Here is a 15473-nt window from a genome sequence, read left to right as displayed (position 1 = left end):
GTCTACTGCATTCGTTGCTCCCAATGTGGTCTCCTCTACATTGGAGAGACCAAACGTAAACTGGGCGACCGCTTTGCAGAACACCTGCGGTCTGTCCGCAAGAATGACCCAAACCTCCCTGTCGCTTGCCATTTTAACACTCCACCCTGCTCTCTTGCCCACATGTCTGTCCTTGGCTTGCTGCATTGTTCCAGTGAAGCCCAACGCAAACTGGAGGAACAACACCTCATCTTCCGACTAGGGACTTTACAGCCTTCCGGACTGAATATTGAATTCAACAACTTTAGGTCGTGAGTCCCCTCCCCCATCCCCACCCCCTTTCTGTTTCCCCCTTCTCTTTTTTTTTTTTTTCCCAATAAATTATAAAGATTTTCCTTTTCCCACCTATTTCCATTATATAAAATAAAAAAAAAAAAAAACCCACTAGAGCTATACCTTGAGTGCCCTACCATCCATTCTTAATTAGCACATTCGTTTAGATAATATCACCAACTTTATCTTTAACACCTATGTGTTCTATTGTACTATTGTTGTTGACATCTTTTGATATTCTGCTTCTATCACTGCTTGTTTGTCGCTACAACCACACCAACCCCCTCCACCTCTCTGTCTCTCTATCTCTCCGCCCCCCACACACACACCTTAAACCAGCTTATATTTCAGCTCTTTCCTGGACTCGAACTCAAGTTCTGTCGAAGGGTCATGAGGACTCGAAACGTCAACTCTTTTCTTCTCCGCCGATGCTGCCAGACCTGCTGAGTTTTTCCAGGTAATTCTGTTTTTGGTGTGGCTGATTTCATCAGTCAGCATAGGGGTATAAGCTACATTTGTTTCAATACCTCTGCCTTTGGTCTAGTGGTAGACCAGTCTTGCCTCCAAACCCAAAAGATTAAGAGGTTGAGCCCCGCTACAGGCAACCCTGCCAGAGGAGGCGGGAATACAGTGGCCAATATTGGGTTGATATCCAGAGGATGACTTGTGTCAAGACGGTGTGGCCACTGGTCCATTGGTAGCATTACCACTTCTGTGTCAGAGGAGTTGGGTCAGACCCTGGCTACAGACAGCACCATGAGTGAAGACTGAAGCACTCACTCTGAACACTGGGATGACATTTAGAGGGGGGACATTGGAGTATTTGCATCTGATGGGCCTCCACCCTCTCTCCAACTGCAACCCCCTCACCCCCATCATAAAATGCAGCGGAGACTCTTAACAGAGGAGTGTCTATCTATTATTGAGCTCTACTGCTAGGAGATTGGGACACAGGAATAAAAAAAATTGCTACAATTGTACAGAGCTTTAGCGAGGCTGAATCTGGAATTCTATGTGCAGTTTTGGTCTTCAAGTTTAAGGGAGGATATACTTGCATTGGAGGTGGTACAGCGAAGGTTCACCAAATTGATCCGTGGCATAAGGGGATTGTCCTATGATGAGAGCCTGAGTAAATTGGGCCTATATTCTCTGGGAGTTTAGGAGAATGAGAGATGATCTCACAGAAAAATTCAAGATTCTGAAGGGGCTTGACAGGGTAGACACTAAGAGGTTTTTTGCCCTGGTTGGGGAATCTAAAACACAGAGCACAGTGTCAGGATCAGCGGACAATCATTTAGGAATACGACGAGAGGAAACTATTTCAATCAAAGGGTTGTGAATCTTTGGAATCATCTGACCCTGTGGATGCTCTAATGTTGGATGTATTTAAGGCTGAGATAGACAGAGTTTTGGTCTCTCAAGGAACCGAGGAATATAGAGAGAGGGCAGAGAAGTGGAGTTGAAGCCCAAGATCAGCCATGATCACATTGAATGGCAGAGCAGGTTCAATGGCCATATAGTCTACTCCTGCTCCTATTTCTTATGTTCTTATGTATTTAGGCAGGGGATCTGGACACCCATTGGTTCACTTAAACCAGCAAAGTGGGTGACACTTTTCTGAAGGGTTAGGGGATCGATTAGCACCCAAAAAATAGTCTCTGCACTGTCAAATTTCTAGGCCCTGGAGCTTTCATTAAAACAGTACTCAATGAGGAGAGGCGAAAAACTTGACTTGAGTCCAAAATGGGCAGCATGTTGGTAGAACAATTTGTTCTTTGCCAGCCTGGGAGCCCAGCCAACTTCAGCAACGGAACTTATTGAATAGAGGGAATGAGCTGTTGCTGACAAATGGATGTTGGGATGGAGTTTGGTGGTCAAGGCCTGATGATTGCTGATAGGCCGTGACGCTAAACTGGGCGCTGGGGATTCTGGGGCCCACACTACTTACAACTCCTGTAATGCAGCAACTTGTCCTCACCAATTCTCCACCCTCTCCTCCTATCCTGAAGACCATTTGGGCCAAACGGCCTGATTTTGGGCAGTAGAGACTGTCATTGCAGCATCAGCATGGGTCCCTGGACCATTAGGTGCGCAAATTGATCTATTTACCTACTCCATAGCCTAACAGTGCTGATGTCAGATGAGACCCTGCCGATCAAGCCTGACAAATACTAAAAGGGAAGCTGTGTCTTTAAGATAATTGAATCATGACATGTGTCTCTCTCCACAGTACAATCTCAAGAGGTTTACTTTGATGTGTGTCGACACCTTTGCCTTTCAGTTAAATTACCTAAATTAAGTGAATTATTCAAAATCGGAGAGGCATTAATAGTCCTGAGTCATGACTGAGTTGGATAAAGAAACAAAAGTGGTGTTCAAATTCTGAGAATATCAAAGAAAGCTTTTATCAATCTCAGCAGAAACACCCTCCTTTATCTTAGCTTTATATTGTGACAGTATAATTTTGTTCTGTGATTGAAATGTAACAGATTCAGCTTCGAGGAAGCTAACTGTGGTGCTGATATCGCACAGTCTTGTAATTATATTTTTACACTGGTTTGTCGATGGTAGGCATGAATTACAACAACTTGCACTAATGTGGTCTCCCAAGGCACTTTGCAGGAGCATTATCAAACGAGACACTAAGCCACCGAAGGCAATAGAATATCAGGTGGCCAGAAGATTGGTCAGAGGGGTAGGTTTTAAGGAGCATCATAGAGAAGGAGAGGAATGTAGAGAGATGCAAAGGGATTCGGGGAGAGAATTCAGAGCTCTCTTTGGTCACACTCACTTGCTCATACAGTGGGACATGTTGTCCACTTAGAGAATGCACTTAACACCATTAAATGTTGTCCAATGGGGTTCGTTTTATAGGCTGAACAATCGCCTAAAATGGCTAACAAAAACAAAAAATGCTGAAAAAACTCAACAGGTCTGACAACATCTGTGGAGAGAGAAACAGAGTTGTTGTTTCAAGTCCGTGTGATTCTGAAGAGCTAAAATGGCTGTTGTACCTGCTCACATAACAGCAGTGAGTGAATCTTAAAGCAACTCAGTGTACGTGTCACATTTTTGGATGTATTTTAAGTATATGTTAAGTTCAAACAAAATGGGTAGACAGGAGGATCACGCGGAGCCTGAACATTGACACAGACCAGTTGAGCCAAATGGTATGTATTTGTGTTGTAAAATGGCATGTAATTCAAGATAGGGCACCTTAGAATGCAAAAGTTTCTTTCAACCTGCTACCCTGAATTTGAAGCAACATTACCTAGTGATGGGAATCCAGCACACGCCATTATCAGGAATCTTGGACGATCTTACATGGTACCACACTGGTGGTACCATAGCATTCTACTAGTTGAGTTTCATTGCTTGAAGTTTCCTTTGATTTAAGACCCTTCTGTCCTTCAGAGCTTTTGATGAAAAGAGGGCTGGAGTTAACCTTAAGGGCCGAGGTCCTCGGTCCTTTAGGGTCTTGGCAGCTAAAGGCAAAACCACCAGTTTTGGAGTAATTAGGATCAAGAACAAGTAAGAGGCCAGAACTCGAGGAATGCCTAGAGATTGGAGGGTTGAAGGGCTGAAGGAAGTTACAGAGATAGAGAGGGACTAAGTATTGGAGGCATTTGAAAATGAGGATTAAAAAAATCAGCTCAACCTCTAGCAATGGCAGTAATTCAAAATGATGTGTGCTCTGCACCTAGAAAGGTATCTAAAGCCTATAATTTTGGGAGTCCTGGGAGAATTTGTCACTGTCAGCACAATGTTGCAGACTGGCAGGACTTTTATAAAAATAAGAAGAGAGAGTATATCTGGCCCTGAACGTCAACTCGATCATATAAATCATAGATTCAGGATTAGATTCCATTGTTTATCCAGTGAGGTGTAGGAGATTATAAGCAGTGAGGAAGAGTGAAAATATGGGGAGAGGGAGAGAGAGAGGAAGAAGGGCAAGAAAGCGAGGATGGAGAGAGAGAAAAGTAAGGGAGAGGAGAAGGAAGGATAGAGACAGAAAAGAGGAAAGAGATTGAGAAAGAGAGAGAGAGGATGAAGAGAGAGAGATGTAGAAAGACAGTTAGAGAGAGAGAGAGAGATGTAAAAAGACAGATAGAGAGAGAGAGAGATATCCACATATGATGACAGCCTTTTTCTCTCCATCCCACTAATTCCCGCGTATATCAGAGATGTTTTAACTCTCAGGTTGAGAATGAGACAGAATTAATCCACGGTTGGTTTCAAATGTCAGCAGTGCATCAGATTATAATGTCAGGCTGAATTGTAACCCTGTTTGACGTCTCTTGTGCAAATGAAATTTTCTGAAGTTCTGAAGGGTATTGCTGGTTTGGAAATGGATCACTTCTTACCTCTTTCTCCTCTCAAGGCCCATCATATCTTCATATGATGTGTTTATGTGCCTTGACTAAATAATCACTGCATTCCCAATCCCTGATCTATTATTATTTAATTTTTAAGTATTAAATCCATCCCTCATTTGATTGCAAGCTCTGAAAGACAGAAAGGGCATAAATCAATGGAAACTTCACTCAGTGAAAATCAACTAGCAGAATGTTATGGTGCCACCTATGTTGTATCAGTCAAGATGTCCGCGATCTCCAACAATGGTGTGGGGTGGGTCTCATAGAATTATATTAATAACCTACACCTGGGAGTACAGGGCACAGTTTCAAAATTTGAACATAATGCAAGACTTAGAAGCATTGTGAACTGTGAGGAGGATAGTGACAGACTTCAAGAGTATATAGATAAAACCAAAATACCGCAGATGCTGGAAATCTGAAATAAAAACAAAAATAGCTGGAAAAACTCAGCAGGTCTGACAGCATCTGCGGAGAGGGACACAGTTAACGTTTTGAGTCCGTGTGACTCTTCATCAGAACTAAGGAAAAATAGAAAAGAGGTGAAATATAAGCTGGTTGAGGGGGGTGGGACAGGTAGAGCTGGATAGACGGCCAGTGATATGTGGAGGCAAAGAAGAGATTGCCAAAGATGTCATAGACAAAAGAACAAAGAGGTGTTGATGGTGGTGATATTAGCTAAGGAATGTGATAATGGTGACATTAAGGTTGGAAAGCAGGACGAGCAAGTGACAGATAGACCTAGTGGGGGTGGGGTGGGGGGAAGGGATCAAAATAGGCTAAAAGGTGGAGATAAAACAATGGATGGAAATACATTTAAAAATAATGGAAATAGGTGGGAAAATAAAAATATATTTTAAAAAATTATAAATGATTGGAAAAAAGGGGATCAGAAAGTGAGTGGGGGTGGAGGAGAGAGTTCACGATCTGAAGTTGTTGAACTCAATATTCAGTCTGGAAGGCTGTAAAGTGCCTAGTTGGAAGAGGTGCTGTTCCTCCAGTTTGCGTTGAGCTTCACTGGAACATTACAGCAGGCCAAGGACAGACATATGGGCTTGAGAGCAGGGTGGTGTGTTGAAATGGCAACAACATTGAGTTCAGCAACTTCAGATCATGAACTCTCTCCTCCATCCCCACCCCCTTTCCGATCCCCCTTTTTCCAATAATTTATAATTCTTTAAATATATTTTTCTTTTCCCAACCGATTTCCATTATTTTTGAATGTATTTCCATCCATTGTTTTATCTCCACCTTTTAGCCTATTTCAATCCCTTCCCCCCACCCCACCCCCACTAGGGCTATCTGTACCTTGCTCGTCCTGCTTTCTACCCTTAATGTCACCATTATCACATTCCTTAGCTAATATCACCACCATCAACACCCCTTTGTCCTTTTGTCGATGACATCTTTGGCAATCTCTTCTTTGCCTCCACCTATCACTGGCCCTCTATCCAGCTCTACCTGTCCCACCCCCCCTTAAACCAGCTTATATTTCATCTCTTTTCTATATTTCCTTAGTTCTGATGAAGAGTCATACGGACTCGAAACGTTAACTGTGTTCCTCTCTGCAGATACTGTCAGACCTGCTGAGTTTTTTTCCAGCTATTTTTGTTTTTGTTTCAAGAGTACATAGACAGGCTGGTGGAGTGGGCAGACACGTGACAGATGAAATTTAGTGTAGGGAAGTGTGAAGTGATACATTTTGGTCAGAAGAATGAAGAGAGAAGACATAAAATAAAGGGTACAATTCTAAAGGAAATGCAGGAGCGGAGGGACCTGGGTGTGTATGTGCATAAATCATTGAAGATGGCACAGCAGGTTGAGAAAGCAGTTAAATTACACTTAATCCGATGTTTTATAACTAGGGGCACAGAGTTCAAAAGCAGTAAATTAAGAGCCTTCGTAAAACACTGGTTCAGTCTCAACAGGAAGGTTTTAGAAAGGTTGCAGAAAAGAATTATAAGAATGGTTCTGAAGGCGAGAGACGTCATTTGTGTGGATAGGTTGGCGGAGCTGGGGCTGCTCTCCTTGGAAAATAAAAGGTTGAGAGGAGATTTGTTAATCGTGTTTGAAATCATTAGGGTCTGGATAGAGCAAATGGGGAGAACCTCTTCCCATCGGCAGAAGGTCGAGAACCCTAAGGTGATTAACCAAAGGATCAGAGGTGACATAAGGAAAAACTCCTTTATGGTTTGGATCTGGAATGCAGTGCCGGAGCGTGTGGTGGACACAGGTTCAATTGCGGTTTTCAAAAAGGGAACTGGATAGTTACCAGATGAGAAAAGATTTTACAGGGCTACAGGGAAAAGGTGGAGAAGTGGGACTAGCTGAGTTACTGTTGCAGAGAACTGACACAGAGACAATGTTTTGAACGGTCTCCTCCTGTGCTGTAACCATTCTGTGATTCTAGTACAGCTACATACAAGGAACTTAATAACCACACGAGGAAAAAAGGAAGCTGGAGGTTACACTGATAGGGTGTAAAGAAAGGTGGGAGGAGGCTTGTGCGGAATATAAACATCAACACCGTGGCCTGTTTCTGTGCTGTAAATTCCACATGAAACTGCCAGCAGGAAATCCAAACACCATCTGGTATTTATATTGTATTTCACATGCTCAGGCCATCACAGCCAAGGAATTAATGTTCAGCAGGCAAATGCAGCAGGGTCTTTGGGGACATTGACGCTGTTTTAGTTCCTGGGAGCTTCCAAGACCCTGAAATTCCTGTTTATGAGGAAGCTGAGAGCAGGGAGCTGTGAGGTCTGTATTTTGTTACAGTCAGGGGGGATAGTGCTGTTGTTCCTGCTGCACGTTGACTTAGAGACATTCAGCAGCAGCGGTGTGAAGCCTGGGACCCTGGGCCCGGCCTTCCCTCCACCACCTCTTAACCTCCCCAGATTCACAGTCACACCACAAGCTCCGCACATTCCAGTCAACTCTTAACGTTGAGCCTGAACTCAAACTACAGGAACTCATGCTTTTGGGAAATGAGGAAGAAAATGAATTTCCAATATATACAGCATTTAAACACAACTTTTGAGAGAAGGAAGTTCATGGGGAATTCACTGCTAACATATTTATTAGCATGTATAAAAATATACACAAACTACTTGTGCGCGTTGAAAGAACCTAAATAAACCCAGCGGGTATGCATAGAAGAAGATGTTAAAATACCTGTACGCAGGAAGTGGACAGGCCATTCACTCCATGCTCAGAAACAGCTCTCCAATGTCCGATGCCCGACACAAGTGTACATAAGGCACGGAGAAATTTCCAGCTTTAACCATTGCAGTTAATAGGTCAAATTCGCACTCCAAGGCTCACTTGAAAGACAGTTCTGTAAAGCCTGCTTCCAACACTAACTTAGAAGTAAGAAAAGAAAGCGTACTGTGTATCTTACATGTATGCCAAGAGTTAATTGTGAGGTTACAATGTGCTACCTTAAATTTATTAATAGTACCAAAAGGGGAGTGCCAAACTGATGTTTTACAAGAAAGCTTGGTTGCTTCTGAAACTGGCGAATATTCCTTCTCCCCCACCTCCCCCCCACCCGCAACCTCATGCCCCCCACAGCCCCTGAAACATTTTCTTAATCAACAGTTCAGGACAATTCCACCTTCTCCTATATTTGCGAGAGGCCTGCTGAAAATGTAATAAGGTTTTGCACTTAAATCTCTCAATGGAGGGCACTTTTTTGAAGTCAAGGAGTGCTTTTAGATCTAGGGGTGAGGGCAATTTGTTGAACCAGGATTCACTGATGGCTTGAGAGAGTCACTTTTGCAAAGTCTTTTTCCAGGATGGGTGTTAACATTGCAGTCACGGAACAGTGAGATGAGAGAAGCTGTTTGCAACAGGTCCTCGCGGCCGTTCCGATCCAGTAATTGAAAAATTGATGCAGAGAAAAATCAAGTGGGATGTATAGGTGCTGGAGCAGTGTTCCGGTGCACTCCAGCGGCACTTCACCCCTGCCCACACCCCTGGGTAACACTGCCTCATGTGCAGGGCAACAGGTTATAAAAAAAAACCTTGTGAGTAATTTTACAGCACAAAAGCAGGTCATTAGGCCTGTTACGATCCTGTTAGAGGCTGTTCATGTTTAAATTGAAATCCGAAAACTGACAGAACTACGCCACAAGATTTCAAGTATTTATACAAAAACAAACTTTATTGTACATAAAAATAATTAAGCAAGTAAGCACCATTAACACTGTAGTTAATAATTACTCATGCTGTGAACTCAATTCTACTTTTCATAACCTCCCACCCCCCACCCCAGAGTTCCCTTATGCATTACAAGAATCTTGAAGGTTCATTCACTTCTTTAGGTACCAACCCAAAGGTATGCCACAGCCCTCCAGAAGTCACTTTGATTTTTCTTCAGTGCTCTAGCTATTCTCCAAGGTATGAAATTTCATGGGGACCCTTCCATTAGTTTTTCGCTAAGCAATCCTCCAGTTTTCTTCAAAGGCCTCATAACTGTGGACTCTTCGGTTCAAGCGTGGGCTTCACTGCTTTTTTTGCTTTAGGGATTTAAACACCGGGGACACCCCTGGATCCTAATGGTGCTCTGTGCTCCCACAGCTACTGTATAGCTGCTGGTTCCACAGCTGATTCACAGCTTCTGGCGGGTGCTTTCACTCCACCTATTCCAAGCTGACTGACTGTGGGCCCCTTGTTTCTGTGAGCAGACAAATTAAACAATGGAACTGTCTAACCTGCTCAGCTCATCGCCATGACAACGTGGCAAACATGGGATGTTCCAAACAGAAAGGCAAAGCTAGTTATGTTTTACCTTCAATACAACTCCTTGATTCTGGGACTCATATGAATAATTTATATTGCTTTGGAGTTTACAGCTCTTTCCCCAGAATTTCTGTCCCAATCAAGGGACTCCCTTGTTGACCAACTGCTCCCCAGCCTCTTTTCATCTGGAAACTTCTTTTGTTGGGATAAATGGAGACCCTCTGACTGTACCACAAACTAAACGATAGGTCATCCATTGTTCAAGTGCTCCCACTGTCAACCCCAACCTTATTGAATAAACACAGGCCGCCTTTTAAGTGTAATTAACCCAGGCTTATTTGAGCTGCATTTACATATGAGATTTGTTTATCAGTTTCTCAGTCAGATGCCTCATTTTATCGACAATTAAAACTTAAATTGCTAAAACTAAAGCTACATTCCAAACTAGATTTTTCGTAACAGGCCTGCCTGATCTATATCACTGTTTATGCTTCCACTGAACCACCTCCACCCTATTTCATCTGAGCTTATCAACATTTACCAAATATACTCAAAATGTCGCACATACACTGTATTGCTTTGCAGTTCACTAGCTGCCGTTATGCAAGCAAGTTCAACAGCCATTTTGGACAATTGTCCAGCCCATGAAATAAATCCTTTGGACAATGATCAATGGTGCCAAGTGAGTTCTCCAAGTGATAAGCATGCCCCACTACATGTGGTGTGAATGTGACCAGAGGTGGCACTTTGCTCTCCCAGATCAATGTAAAAGATTCCATCACACTTATTCCACGAAGAGCAGGGAATTCTTCCCTGGTGTCCTGGTAATATTTATTCCTCAATAAATATCAGTAAAACAGGGCATTTAGTCATTATTGCAGCTAGCTGTATAAAGATCAGCTGCTACACATTTTCTACATTGCAACTTTGCTTACACTTAAAAAATTCTTCATTACCTGTAGCTTTGGGATGTTCTGAGGTGAAAGAAACTGTTAATCCATAAAATGCAAGAGTTTCTTGTCTGATATAATATACAAAAGCAAAGTACTGCAGAGGCCGGAAATCTGAAATTATAACAGAAAATGCTGGAAAAAATCAGCAGGTCAGGCAGCTGGGGAGTGAAACAGACTTAAAAGGCGGAACCAACTGTGCCTTTCCCTGTGGCAAGTTTGGTGGTGGGGGGGGGGGGGGGGGGGGGGGGCATTTAATTAGGGAGGATGGTGGGTAGCGATCCTGTCGCATTCCCGCCTCCCGATGAAACCCATGGTGGGAAGTGCTCGTGGGATGTCCTTCCCACCGCCCCCACTTGAAGCACTTAATGGGCGATTAATGCCCACTTTAAGGCCCTGTCCTGCCACCACTGGTATTAACCCAGGGGCAGGCGAGGACTCACCATGCGGTGAGCATGATGAACAAACCCTGGTGGTTTTGTTTCCAGGCTCCCGGTGGGGGGGAACCCCTTTGCGCAACGGCACTCAGTGCCTGATCCTGGGACCTGGCCTTGGGAAAGGTCGGTCGGCATCCCTGCTGAGAGCAACCCCTCCCCCCGCCTTTGCTGCCAAGTCAACTCACCTACCCACCCCCCCACCCCCACCCCCTTCCCCGCGATCCCCTTCCTGCCTTCACTCATCTGTGCCTTGGTCCCTCCTCGGTCTGAAGCCTTGTGTGGGTGTCGTACTGGCAGAAGCTGCTGCCTCCCTGGTGGCACTCTCATTGGGCAGGATTTCTGCCCCCTGGGTCCTTGACCCTTGGAGAAGGCCTGCTACCTGCCTGTTAATTGCCTGAGTGACACAAGGTGCGGCGATCCTTCCCGAAGAGAGATGACGGGGCACTCTTGTCCGCTCTTTAGGTGACTGCCAAGACCTCTGTCACCTCCACAGGATACAAGGATTCAGGTTAATGACCTTTCAGTATAATGCATTCTGTGTTTTTGTGACTCTTGTGCCTTTTGAAATTGGTACCCTTGCTTTCAAAGGAGCATGTCACCCATGGTTGTGCATTAAAGAATTTGTCAATTGTTAGTTAAAAACTAAATGGACAGTGACAATTTATATCATAGAATAATACAGCTTTAGTCTAAGAGCATAAGGAAGAGCTAGGAGTAGGCTATCTGGCTCCTTGAGCCTGCTTCACTGTTCAATAAGATGAAGACTGATCATTTACTTCAACTCCTCCATTACACCCCTTCATTCCCTGGACAATAGCAGAGTCGGAGTGAAGTTATGATCCTTTCTGGTGCCGTCTCTCACTTTGTGTTGGAGGTGCGGTGATATTGTTTATAACCTCATTCACTCCTTACCCACTTACCCTTCAGGGCAATGAGCATTTGGTAATGATGGAACAACAGTGTTACATCGGAGTCAAACTCTACAGTGATGGAAAAGAGTTAATTGTACCATATTCTTTCTTATCTGTTTCCAGTTCCGCCACACATAACTCTGCTGAAAAACGAGACTGCAACGGAGAATGGTCGTGTGGTAATCACCTGTGATGCTGATGGAGACCCTACCCCTGCCATCTTCTGGAGTAGGACTGGCAACGGAAGCAGTTTTATAGAAGAAGAGAAGGTAAAAAGGTTGTCATTGATTTATGACATGGAGGGAACAAAACAATTTGTCTTCTCTTCAGTTTCTTTCTCCCCAAACCATTTGAGTCATGAAACTTAGCTCCATAGCATTGCTGTTACCAGCTTAATGGAGGCCCTGGAACTCAAAACATGAACTGCACCAGCCCAGGTTGTGTGCTTGACTTGAGCATCAGTGTGGGCATGCACCCACATGCAGATTGGGCTTTTTTTTATCCTTTCATGGGATGTGGGCATTGTTGGCAAGGCCAGTATTTATTGCCCATCCCTAATTGAACTGAGTGGCTTGCTTGGTGATTTCAGAGGGCAGTTCAGAGTCAACCACATTGCTGTGGGTCTGGAGCCACTTCAGGCCAGATCAGGTAAGAAAGGCAGATTTCCCTTCCTACAGGACAATAGTGAACCAGGTGGGTTTTTATGACAATTGATGATAGTTGTGGTCACCATTACAAAGACTGGCTTTCCATTCCAGATTTATTAATTGAATATAAATTCCACCAGTTGCTATAGTGGGATTTGAACCCCATATCCCCAGAGCATTAGCTGGGCCATAGGATTACTAGTCCAGTGGAAAGGCCAATATGCCACCACCTCCCCACTGGGATCAGAAGCCAAAAAGCCTCTAATGCTGACTTGACATAGAATCTGCCAGTCTGCAACACGCAGACCCTCCTTAATCACCACCAGCTGACCGTGGGTTCACCTGAGTGACCTCAGCCCAACCCTCAGCAACACAAAAGGGCCAACATGCAACTTTCAGGTGCTTTTGACTTATTATTGCTGCTGCAGTGTTGTGGACGTCCTTTGTTGTGTTATTGGAGGGGCTTTGCTAATGTTTCAAGAGATGTTGAACTGGATGCTGGGAAGGGAGTCAGCATTGTTGGTTGACCTCCCTAGGGAAAGCCTGTTTCAGTAATGGCAGCCACAGTTATATTCCTTCTTGGGCTGCAGTATGATTTGGAAATTGAGCACAGGCAGCAGGGAGGGGAAGCAGTGTGCAGACAGAAGAGGAGGAGGGCCCTTAATTGAAGGCATGTTATTATAATGATATAATGCCTTGGTGCCTTGGGCTTATTTACTGTACAAGACACAAGGCATCAATTGCTAATGAGGGATTGGGTAAACACATTCTGGGTTCATTTATTTAGGCTAGGCACAATAGAACATGTATACATAGGCATAAAACCTGAAGACCTCAGGCCATAATCTCTGAGCTCCACAGCTTCAGATTTGGGGGGTTCTCCCCAAGATGTGCTGGGGAATCCCTCTCGGATGTTCCCAGTTAAGGGTTAGCACAGCAATTGCCCTGAAGTGCACACTTCCTCTACACTGGAAACCATCTGAAAATGCAGTTTAAATCGTAAACTTTGGATGGTTCTGCCAGGGTTACACCAATAGTTACTCAAAGAAAGTGAGAAGAATTAAAACTTCTTCTAACTCCTGGGTAACTATTGTAAAGGCCCAGGCCGTCCCCCCAGGACTGCCCCCACACCTTGACACCACACCACTAGTCTCCTACCACCACCCCCCTGACCACCCATCCCCCTGACCTCCGATACCTCCAAGCTCCCGACCTTGGACCACCGCCCCTCCACTCCCCACAGACCGCCGACCCCCCCGGACCTCCGACTGACCTACCCTCCAACCTCCCCCACCATTCCCCCTGGACCTCCGGCAATCCCCACAACCCCCTAGACCTCCGACCGACACTGCCCTGACCCCTACCTGCCCCGACCTCCAATACTCCCCCACCCACTATGGGAGGGTTAGCATAGTAGGTAAGTGTGCATTTATTTCTTCTAATTCCTGTGGGCCAGCACTTTCTGGCATTAGCTGGAAATTACAGGCCATCAAGGTTTATGGTTACTGACCAATAACCATATTTGGTCTCAAGCTTTGAGAAGAATTTTGCACCTACAAATCTCAGATTTAACTCTTCCAATGTGGGTACTTTGTATGGACAACGTTTCAAGGTGGATTTAAATGTCATGAGTCAAGGCATGCTCTCAATCATCCATACTTTTTAAGACACGTGATTGAGCTGCACCAACCTGCGTGCTCTTGTACTGTCCCAATAATTCCACCTTTCTCCATTTTGTCTAGTTCAACCTTCAGTTTGTCTTGTCTGTGGATGCTGTACTTGCCGGTGGATCAATTGATGGACTTGGATTCTCCTGCAAGTTGCAGCTCCCTTAAAACTGCCAATTTCGTCAAAACATTCTGGATATTTCAATGCAAGGTTGTGGACTAAGTTGATAGGAGTAATAACTGAAGTTGATCCACCATATGAGGTCTAACTGATTCCATGGTTTGTTACTAGTGTAAGGTCACCACATGCTGGTAGACCTGCAATCACTGGGCCTTTAGTTTCCACAATGTAAAACATCTGTGACACCCAGGAGGATTGATTGTATTTGTACTCCAAGACTGTGGATCCTGCACATGGAATTGATAAACTGTTGCATGCTAAAAGTTTCAGAGCAGTGGGTTTTGCCATGATGTTCCACATTTATGGATACATGTCTTTTATAATACCCAGGGGTAGTATGTTGGCACATGACACTGTGTCAACCTTGGCCAATAGCGAATAGTTATCAACTTTTTTAGGGCTGATAACCCAAAGCTTGGCAAACATTTTGGATGGTGAGATGGTGCCTGTGTTTTCCATGAGATTGACGGTGTGAAACATGTGTTCATTGTGTCTGTCTCATTGTGCGCATCATCGTCATTTTCTGGTTTGTCACTCATCTCATGTGTATGTTTCTGAAAGGGTACCACACAGTCAATCTTATTGCTTGAAGGCACCCATTGTGTACCATCTGTTTGGATTCGTGCACAGCTCTTTGTAGCTGCATCAGCCTTTGCTCTAGTGCCATTTCCAGTGGCCCTTTCTGCCACGTCTTGCAGAATTGGTTAGTGCATGTAGATGTCCACATTTTCCACATGTCTTGCTAGGTTTAGGTATTCCAGTGAGTGCATCAACAAAACTTTGTCAACCTGCAAGGATCCCTTCATACTTACACCCACTCTTGAGTAGTTCTTCGATGATATGCATTTTGGGCTTATTTAGCAGGCCTTTCTGGAAGGCTTCCATGATAGTGGATGCAATCACCAACTCAACAATTCTGTCTGCTATCTCTGCATATGAAAAAATTCACAATGCATTCCCTTTTCTCAGAATCTGCTGATGAGTAGCCTATGGATTCTGTAGGCTGCTGTCAAAATGACATGAACTCTAGTTGACAAATATGGAGGTTTAACCTGATTTGAATTGGTCTTTCTAAGTAGTCCATTTCTTCTGGGGATCCTTTAGCTCTTCTTCTGTTAATCCTGATGTGTAGACTTTCATTCCCAATTGCTAGGTAAATTTTTATGGCTTCTTTATCTGATTCAGACACACCTGAATCAAGAAATCATCTCTCAGTAAGCTGTTTAAACATTTTAAATTTGGACAGTAG

The 15473-nt window shown here is 44.2% G+C and overlaps 1 protein-coding gene across 1 annotated transcript in view; it reads left to right on the top strand.

The window, feature by feature from the left end:
* Window positions 1-15473, top strand: part of ncam2 (neural cell adhesion molecule 2) — a 361641-nt gene that overhangs the window by 53742 nt on the left and 292426 nt on the right. The window contains exon 6 of the mRNA XM_041211359.1: window positions 11853-11998. Within this exon, the coding sequence (XP_041067293.1) occupies window positions 11853-11998 (146 nt within the window). The remainder of the gene's footprint in view (window positions 1-11852; window positions 11999-15473) is intronic.

Source organism: Carcharodon carcharias, chromosome 18 (genome assembly GCF_017639515.1).
Source record: "Carcharodon carcharias isolate sCarCar2 chromosome 18, sCarCar2.pri, whole genome shotgun sequence".
Taxonomy (NCBI): Eukaryota; Metazoa; Chordata; class Chondrichthyes; order Lamniformes; family Lamnidae; genus Carcharodon; species Carcharodon carcharias.
Note: the sequence above shows the minus strand (reverse complement) of the source record. Positions and strands in the feature narration are given on the sequence as shown.